Consider the following 9978-nt stretch of genomic DNA (forward strand, 5'->3'; position numbering starts at 1 on the left):
GGAATTCCTAGAAGCATGGCACTCATCCACAAATTCGATCAACAGACACATCGACCTAGACCCTATATACTGGCCACTGCAGCGGACAGCAACTGACAACTGGAAGCGGCAGAGACACACCACTATAAATGTCGGAGGAATCAGCACAGAAGCGCTTCACAGGAGGCTCCCAAGCACTGAGGATGTCACCTAGAAAGGGGACGAAACGTTTGCAAGAAAAACTCCCAGCTCGGCGAACAGAACCACAACAACGAGCACCCGAGCTATAAATCTTCTCACAAACTTTGAACCAAAAACTTATTAAATTTAAATCTGATGGTTTCGACAACTGTCGTAGGAATATCGATACATCATCACGGGTATAAAAGAAAAGGGGGGCAGCCGGATAAAGACGCCAGAGCGAGCGGTCATCCTCCAGAGCTAACAGCCCTCAAGACAGAATCACTGGCTCCCACCGCCGCATCAATGTCTTAGAAAATGCATCATCCAAATAACAACAGCACAGCGAGTTAATATTCCCGATAGAAGACTTGACAGAGAAGGCACAGAACATTCCGGAAGACACGTAACCCGGCTGTAATTTCGAGACACTAAACTTTATATATTTTTTTAAAACGAGGGGGACTTGCATTTATTGGAACAGCATACTTGCTTTACTTGGGAATAGTTAGGAGATAGAAGGGATTTATCCAGTTTGTTAATAGTTTAGTTAATCTGTTCACTGTTAGATAACTAAATCTCTACGTATTGATTTTAAAGTGAGTGCCAGGGATTTGTTTTAAGTAACAGGGAGAAATTGCTGAAACGCAGGTCCCACACTTTTACAGATTATAGGGCAAGGTACCCCTCTCCTTCAGCGTTTTGGGTTTAGCTCCCTGAAAGGGATCAGCCTCTGCTTTATAACAACAAGCAAAGGAGCCACCCAAAGGAAAAGAAGGAAGTGCGGACAGCACTGTAAATGGAAATCTCTGATCGTGGATGGAATGAGGAAGTGGTGGAGGCCGGTACAATTGCAACATTTTAAGAGGCATTTGGACAGGTATGTGAACAGGAAGGGTTTGGAGGGATATGGGCCGGGTGCTGGCAGGTGGGACTAGATTGGGTTGGGATATCTGGTTGGCATGGACGGGTTGGATCGAAGGGTCTGTTTCCGTGCTGTACATCTCTATGACTCTGTGGTCAGTATGGAGGGGTTGGGCCGAAGGGTCTGCTTCCGTGCTGTACATCTCTATGACAATGACGGGGTGCGCGACCTGAAAGCCCCTGGCAATGACTTGACTTATTATTGTCCCAAGATATCCTGTTCTGGATACCATCCAGACAAATCTTAAGAACATCAGGGTAATGGAACAGAATGCAGAATATAGTGTTAGAGCTACACAGAAGGTGGAGAGAAAGATCAACTCTAATACGTCAGAGGTCCATTCAGGAGTCTGATACCAGCGGGGAACAAGCTGTTCTTGAATCTGTTGGTCTGTGTGTTTAGGCTTTTGTATCTGCTGCCCAACGGAAGAAGGTATAATGGGGGTGAGGGGGGTCTTTGATGAGGCAGTGTAGATGGGCGTTGTGGGGGGGAATATTCTGGGCTGGGCTACAATGTTGGGAGTGGATGGATCCGTGTGGAGCGAGCAGGCAGGCACAGCGGCCGACATTCCCAGTTCCCACGTGCCGGGAGTCACCCACCTGAGTTTCCGCCAGGAGCCAGCGCCGACTCGGGCACACAGAGCGAGCGGGCATACAAGAGGAGGGCCAGCACAAACGACAAGATGGCAGCAGCCACTGCCAGACCCAGGCAGCCATCGTAGACGACGCTCAGCCGCAGGACCCCGGACGCCACTCCAGCCACAACTAGGACAGAGGTGATGGCAAAGGCCTGGAACCCTGCGAGCGAGAGCGAGAGCGGGCCACAGAGAGCGAGAGCGAGAGAGGGCCACAGAGAGCGAGAGCGAGAGAGGGCCACAGAGAGAGTTAACGAGAGAATAAACACAAGGGGGAGGGGGAAAGAGAGAATTAATACAAGAGCGTGAGGGGCAGTCATGGACATAGCACATACACAACTCAACTGACAGATCCTCCCCCAAACCACCATCACAACTACCTGGGGAAACCCCAGTCATCACCTTTCCTCCCCCAGTCAGTCTGGCAAACATTCATTGTCCCATTCATCTCCACTAGGTCCCCTGTCAACATGAACTCCTGCCCCTCTCAGCCTTGTAATTAGCTCTGACTCTCCAAGGCTGGACAGCGTCCAGGGAAATCACGTCCAATCGGGCCACACGGTGACTGGACTGCACACAGTACTCCCGCTGTGGCCAAACCAGCGTTTCGCACAGTTTCAGCATCAACGCCATGCTCTTGTACTGAGTGCTTGGGCTACTAAAGGTAAGAATTACGCAGTGACTGGCACTAGGTAGATTTTATTGACTATGAGATCCCTGATTGGTGTGGGTTAACAGTCCCAGTCAGGAAGCCCTGGCCGACTGATATAAACAGGAGATTAGTGTTAGGGTTTGTATTCCCTCAGAGAGGGGTGTCTGTGTCTGTGTCTGTGTCTGTGTCTGTGTCTGTGTTCTTTGGCCATATCCCTCTAAAAGATTTGCCAGCACTTGGCCCATATCCCTCCAAACCCTTCCTATTCCTGTCCCCATCCAGATGCCTTTTAAATGTTGTCATTGTACCAGCCTCCACCACTTCCTCTGGCAGCTCATTCCACACACGCACCACCCTCTGTGTGAAAATGTTGCCCCTCAGGCCCCTTTAAACCTTCTCCCTCTCACCCTAAACCCATAACTTCTAAATCTGGACACCCGACCCCAGGGAAAAGACTTTGTCTATTTACCCTATCCATGCCCCTCGTGATTTTATAAACTTCTATAAGGTCACCCCTCAGCCTCCGATGCTCCAGGGAAAACAGCCCCAGCCTGTTCAGCCTCTCCCTGTAGCTCAAACCCTCCAACCCTGGCAACATCCTTGGAAATCGTTTCTGAACCCTTTCAAGTTTCACAACATCCTTCCGAGAGGAAGGAGACCAGAATTGCACACAATATTCCAACAGTGGCCTAACCAATGTCCTGTACAGCCGCAACATGACCTCCCAACTCCTGTACTCAATGCTCTCGGAATTATTAAATTATTACAGCGAGGGTCTCATTCCCACGCCTGCAGGGGTTAGCGAGGAGGCTGCCTCCTATCCTCCAACCAGCTTCTCTGTACACGCCCTGCCTTGGCACTGCTCCGAGGGAGAGCCTGTGATCTGGAGCTGATCCCCAGGGATCCACCCCGTCTGCCCTGCCTGCAATGGGGGAATCAGTTCCTGAATCCCTAGCTCTCCAGCAGACCTTCGCGATCCAAGGTACTCTCCACTGGCTCACTAAAGTAGGCCCCGACGGACAGACCGCCAGACACACTGAATACAGCAAAAAGGGTAAACCGCTGAAGAAAGACAAAGTACCATTAATGCGATACGAGAGTCTAGTGCCATCTCGGAGAGGCATGCCTTCTGTGACCTGCAGAGACAGAACAGGAAGCGGGTTTAGACAGAGGAGGGTTTATAACCACCAGCACAGGTGGGTCAGGCCGAAGGGCCTAGCCCTATCCACAGTGCACGTGACACACACACACCCCCACAATTTGATTTACTATTGTCACATACAATCCCTGCAGTGTGGAAATAGGCCACTCGGCCCACTGAATCCACACTGACCCTGCACAAACATCCCGCGCTCTCCCTGTAACCTGGCATTTCCCCAAGGCCAATCCACCCTAACCTGCACATCCCTGGGCACTATGGGACAATTTAGCACGGCCAATCCACCTTAACCTGCACATCCCTGGGCACTATGGGGCAATTTAGCACGGCCAATCCACCCTAACCTACACATCCCTGGGCACTATGGGACAATTTAGCACGGCCAATCCACCCTAACCTGCACATCCCTGGGCACTATGGGACAATTTAGCACGGCCAATCCACCCTAACCTGCACATCCCTGGACACTATGGGGCAATTTAGCACGGCCAAGCCACCCTAACCTACACATCCCTGGGCACTATGGGACAATTTAGCACGGCCAATCCACCCTAACCTACACATCCCTGGGCACTATGGGGCAATTTAGCACGGCCAATCCACCCTAACCTGCACATCCCTGGATTGGCTGTGCTAAATTGCCCCATAGTGTTATGTGCATTAGTTAGAGGGAAATGGGTCTGGGTGGGTTAGTCTTTGGAGGGTCGGTGTGGACTTGTACTTCAGTTCAGCGCTGGCGACCCTGGACTTTGAGTTCCCCAACCGACACACACCTTGACGTTCCCCTTCACCAGCCCACGCCCCCAACCCCCCGCCCCTCCCCCACCATCACCTGCCTGAGAGAGAGCCACACCGCCTCCGTCCCTTACCCCCCACCACCGCGAGCGGGGTGGTACGACCCACCTGACCCAGAGGCAGCAGGTAGAGGGCAGCCTGTAGCCCGCACCAGGCCAGCAGCAGCAGGAGGGAGCCCGGGATCCAGAGCTCAGCCAGGGATGGTACGGGGGACGGCAGGCTGAAGACACTCGCCTCCTCGGAGCGACAGGCCAGCAGCAGGTGGAGGACGGTGCAGGGTAACAGCACTGGCAGGAGCAGGGCACCTGACCCAGGGAAGGAGAGAGAGACAACGGGGTGCGGGGGGTATGAGAAAGAGAGAAGAGGGGGGAGAGATGAGGGAGACAGAGAGAGCATGGGAGGGGTAGAGAGAGAGACAGAACAGGGTGAGGGGGAAAAGAGAGAGAGAGACAGAGACAGAGACAGAGACAGAGAGAATGGGGGAGGGGGACAAAGACAGAGACAGACAGAGAGACAGACCAGGGTGAGGGGGAAAAGAGACAGACAGAGACAGACAGAGAATGGGGGACAGACAGACAGAGACAGACAGAGACAGAACAGGAAGGGGGGGGGGGGGAGAAAGCGACAGAGAAAAGTGAGGGTGCGAGAGGGGGACAGAGAGAATGAGAACGGGAGGGGGAGAAACAACACAAACGGGGCCAGGGTGGGGGAAGAGAGCGAGAGCAAGAGAACGTGAACGAGGTGGCAGGGAGAGAGAACAAATGAGTGTGAGAGAAACAAACCAACTTGATTTAAGGAGACCCTCAGTCAGAGTGTATCTCTAACGCCCTTTCAGGGAGGGATGGAAAATCTGTCACCCTTGTCCAGTCTGGTCCAGGTCCAGCTCCCGCAGTGACGTGGTTAACTCCGAAATGAAACAGTCCTCTGAAACGGGCCAGTCAGCCCCTCGGTTCCAGTACAATAAACGCTGACCCAGTTAGCGATACCCATACCCCTTGAATGTTTATTGTTAAAAATTATCACTGAACTACTCCCCCCCCCGGGGATTACCATTAATTCAACGATAAAGACACACAGTGTCTACAATAGGCTGGGAATCCTGCAGCCAGTAACTCCCCAAAGTCTGTCCCACCATCAACAAGGCACAAGTCGGGAGGGTGAGGGAATACTCCCCACTTGCCCCTGGATGGGGGCAGCTCCAACAACACTCGAGAAGCTCGACACCATCCAGGGACAGAGCAGCCCCCGCTCGATTGGCCCCCACACCCCCTCCCTCCCCCCCCCCCCCTCAGTAGCAGCAGTGTGTACCATCTACAAGACGCACTGCAGCAACTCCCCGAGGCTCCTCAGGCAGCACCTTCCAAACCCACCACCATCTGGAAGGACAACGGGCAGCAGGTACATGGGGAACACCACCCCCCTCCCTGCAAGTTCCCACCGCTCCCCATCCCTTGGGTCAGAATCCTGGAGCTCCCTCCCCCAGTGCATTGTGGGTCTGACCCACAGCACACGGACCGCAGCAGTTCAAGATCCCCACAGCTAGGGGGCAGCTAGGGACGGGGGGGTGTGGGGGGGGGGGGGGGGGGAGTGATAAATGCTGGGCCCAGCCACGATGCATGAAAGACCATATTTTTGCTTTGTGTAGAACTCTAATTCAATCCTCCACCTACCACCCGTCTTGGTTCCATCCCTGAGGGCGAGCTGCCTGGTCAATTCTTCCCAGTCCGGGGGAAGCGATGGGGGCGTTCTGCCTGGTCAATGGGCCAGCTCACCACATGCCCCAGAGCAGGGCTCCATTCCCTCCCTGCTCGGGTCAGTACGGCGTTAGTGATGCCACATCGTTGTGTCTCCCTCACCCAAGTTCTTAGCTGTTGTTCTGTTTACCGTTGGGGGGGGGGGGGGTCTCGGAGGCCAGGTTTGATGTCATAGTAAAGGGTGGGGGGGAAAACACTCACCGAGGAGTCCTCCGAACTCCAGCTCCCTGGTCCTCTGCGTCCTGACCTTGTCAGCCATCGCCGCTCTGCTCCCGCGTACCTGTGCGGGGCTGCTCCCAGCGACGGAGGTGAATGCCTCACTGTGCGACTGCCCAGCGTGCCATCCTCCACAGGGACCACTCGTGTGCCAACGATCTGCAGAAACCACCAGGCAGTTTTACTGCAATCTGACAGCGACCAAAGCATTCCGCGCGCGAGCCTTCGTCAGCATCAGAGAATCCCGACTGTGTGGGAGCAGGCCTTTCAGCCCATCAAGTCCGCACCAACCCCTCCAAACAGCATCCCAACACCCCTGCCCTTTAAACCTGCATTTCCCATGAATACCACCTCCCCCCACTCCCAAGACTGCATATCCCTGGGCACTATGGGACAATTTAGCACGGCCAATCCACCCTAACCTGCACATCCCTGGGCACTATGGGACAATTTAGCATGGCCAATCCACCCTAACCTGCACAGCCCTGGGCACTATGGGACAATTTCGCACGGCCAATCCACCCTAACCCGCACATCCCTGGGCACTATGAGACAATTTAGCATGGCCAATCCACCCTAACCTGCACAGCCCTGGGCACTATGGGACAATTTAGCACGGCCAATCCACCCTAACCTGCACATCCCTGGTGCTGTGAGCCAGCAGTGCTAATCACTGAACCACCCTGACCCAGTATATGACGACAAAGTGAGGTCTGCAGATGCTGGAGATCAGAGCTGAAAATGTGTTGCTAGAAAAGCGCAGCAGGTCAGGCAGCATCCAAGGAACAGGAAATTTGATGTTTCGGGAATGAGCCCTTCTTCAGGAATGAGGAGAGTGTGCCAAGCAGGCTAAGATAAAAGGTAGGGAGGAGGGACTTGGGGGATGGGCGTTGGGAATGTGATAGGTGGAAGGAGGTCAAGGTGAGGGTGATAGGCTGGAGAGGGGGTGGGGGCGGAGAGGTCAGGAAGAGGATTGCAGGTTAGGAGGGTGGTGCCGAGTTCGAGGGATTTGACTGAGACAAGGTGGGGGGAGGGGAAATGAGGAAACTGGAGAAATCTGAGTTCATCCCTTGTGGTTGGAGGGTTCCCAGGCGGAAGATGAAGCGCTCTTCCTCAGCCAGTGTGTTGTTATGGTCTGGCGATGGAGGAGGCCAAGGACCTGCATGTCCTTGGTGGAGTGGGAGGGGGAGTTGAAGTGTTGAGCCATGGGGTGGTTGGGTTGGTTGGTCCGGATGTCCCAGAGGTGTTCTCTGAAACGTTCCGCAAGTAGGCGGCCTGTCTCCCCAATATAGAGGAGGCCACATCGGGTGCAGCGGATGCAACGTGTGTGGAGGTGCAGGTGAATTTGTGGCGGATATGGAAGGATCCTTTAGGGCCTTGGAGGGAAGTGAGGGAGGAGGTGTGGGTGCAAGTTTTGCATTTCTTGCGGTTGCAGGGGAAGGTGCCGGGAGTGGAGGTTGGGTTGGTGGGGGGTGTGGACCTGACGAGGGAGTCACGGAGGGAGTGGTCTTTTCGGAACTCCCTCTTAGTTGAAATATGTCGATAATCAAGTCTGCTGTTCCCATCCAGATTATTCACCAAGATATAAACAAGGACAGTGACCCTGCCCCGGGGACACAGAGTGACCCCCAACCCCAGACAGTGACCCTGCCCCAGGGACACAGAGTGACCACCCCACCCCCAACCCCCACCCAGACAGTGACCCTGCCCCGGGGACACAGAGTGACCCCCAACCCCAGACAGTGACCCTGCCCTGGGGACACAGAGTGACCCCCAACCCCAGACAGTGACCCTGCCCCGGGGACACAGTGACCACCCCACCCCCACCCAGACAGTGACCCTGCCCCGGGGACACAGAGTGACCCCCACCCCCCAGACAGTGACCCTGCCCCAGGGACACAGAGTGACCACCCCACCCCCACCCAGACAGTGACCCTGCCCCGGGGACACAGAGTGACCACCCCCAGACAGTGACCCTGCCCCGGGGACACAGGGTGACCTCCACCCCCCAGACAGTGACCCTGCCCCGGGGACACAGAGTGACCCCCACCCCCAACCCCCCCCCAGACAGTGACCCTGCCCCGGGGACACAGAGTGACCCCCAACCCCAGACAGTGACCCTGCCCCAGGGACACAGAGTGACCACCCCACCCCCAACCCCCAACCCCCACCCAGACAGTGACCCTGCCCCGGGGACACAGAGTGACCACCCCCAGACAGTGACCCTGCCCCGGGGACACAGGGTGACCCCCACCCCCCAGACAGTGACCCTGCCCCGGGGACACAGAGTGACCCCCACCCCCAACCCCCACCCAGACAGTGACCCTGCCCCGGGGACACAGAGTGACCCCCAACCCCAGACAGTGACCCTGCCCCGGGGACACAGAGTGACCCCCAACCCCAGACAGTGACCCTGCCCCAGGGACACAGAGTGACCACCCCACCCCCCACCCAGACAGTGACCCTGCCCCGGGGACACAGAGTGACCCCCAACCCCAGACAGTGACCCTGCCCCGGGGACACAGAGTGACCCCCAACCCCAGACAGTGACCCTGCCCCGGGGACACAGAGTGACCCCCAACCCCAGACAGTGACCCTGCCCCGGGGACACAGAGTGACCACCCCCAGACAGTGACCCTGCCCCGGGGACACAGAGTGACCCCCAACCCCAGACAGTGACCCTGCCCCGGGGACACAGACTTACCCCACAAACAGCAACAACCCCTAACGAGGAACTGCGCCTGCGCACGCCCTCCTCTCTGTATCTTATTTCGTCCGGGCCAATCGGATTCCGAGAGCGTCACATGGCGACAGGCGGCCAGCCAATCGGCACGGGGCGCCTCCGCTCGGGCCATCCAATCGGAGCGGGCGGTTGCAGCCGCTCGACCAATCACCTTCCAGCAACGAGGCCACGCCAGGGGGCGGGGTCACATTGGAATTGATACGTCATTGGCTCCCCCAGTGGCCCCGCCCCCAGTAACACCCCCCCACCGTCCCAAATAGCCCCCAGTGACCCACCACCCCTTCCCCAGGTAACCGTCCCCCCCCCCCTCACCGTCCCAAATAACCCCCAGTGACCCACCACCCCTTCCCCAGGTAACCGTCCCCCCCCCCTCACCGTCCCAAATAACCCCCAGTGACCCACCACCCCTTCCCCAGGTAACCGTCCCCCCCCCCTCACCGTCCCAAATAACCCCCAGTGACCCACCACCCCTTCCCCAGGTAACCGTCCCCCTCCCCCCACCGTCCCAAATAGCCCCCAGTGACCCACCTCCCCTTCCCCAGGTAACCGTCCCCCCCCCCCACCGTCCCAAATAACCCCCAGTGACCCACCTCCCCTTCCCCAGGTAACCGTCCCCCTCCCCTCACCGTCCCAAATAGCCCCCAGTGACCCACCTCCCCTTCCCCAGGTAACCGTCCCCCTCCCCCACCATCCCAAATAATCCCCAATGATCCACCACCCCTTCCCCAGGTAACCGTCCCCCCCCCAACCACTGTTCCAAATAACCCCCAGTGACCCACTACCCCTTCCCCAGGTAACCGTCCCCCCCCCCACCGTTCCAAATAGCCCCCAGTGACCCACCACCCCTTCCCCAGGTAACCGTCCCCCTCCCCCCACTATCCCAAGTAACCCCCAGTGACCCACCACCCCTCCCCCCACCGTCCCAAATAACCCCCAGTGAC

At 56.8% G+C, this 9978-nt stretch overlaps 1 protein-coding gene across 4 annotated transcripts in view; it reads right to left on the reverse strand.

Annotated features, from left to right (window-relative positions):
• tm7sf2 (transmembrane 7 superfamily member 2) overlaps positions 1-9044 on the reverse strand; it is a 32187-nt gene extending 23143 nt beyond the window's left edge. For all 4 annotated transcript variants that reach the window (XM_060855797.1, XM_060855796.1, XM_060855795.1 and 1 more), the window contains exons 1-5: positions 8999-9044; positions 6280-6453; positions 4433-4629; positions 3452-3506; positions 1684-1881 (exon numbers count right to left, since the gene is read on the reverse strand). In XM_060855797.1, coding sequence (XP_060711780.1) covers positions 1684-1881; positions 3452-3506; positions 4433-4629; positions 6280-6337 — 508 coding nt within the window. In that variant the 5' untranslated portion in view covers positions 6338-6453; positions 8999-9044. The remainder of the gene's footprint in view (positions 1-1683; positions 1882-3451; positions 3507-4432; positions 4630-6279; positions 6454-8998) is intronic.
• Between the last annotated feature and the right edge of the window lie 934 nt (positions 9045-9978).

The sequence above is a fragment of the Hemiscyllium ocellatum genome, chromosome 46 (genome assembly GCF_020745735.1).
Source record: "Hemiscyllium ocellatum isolate sHemOce1 chromosome 46, sHemOce1.pat.X.cur, whole genome shotgun sequence".
Taxonomy (NCBI): Eukaryota; Metazoa; Chordata; class Chondrichthyes; order Orectolobiformes; family Hemiscylliidae; genus Hemiscyllium; species Hemiscyllium ocellatum.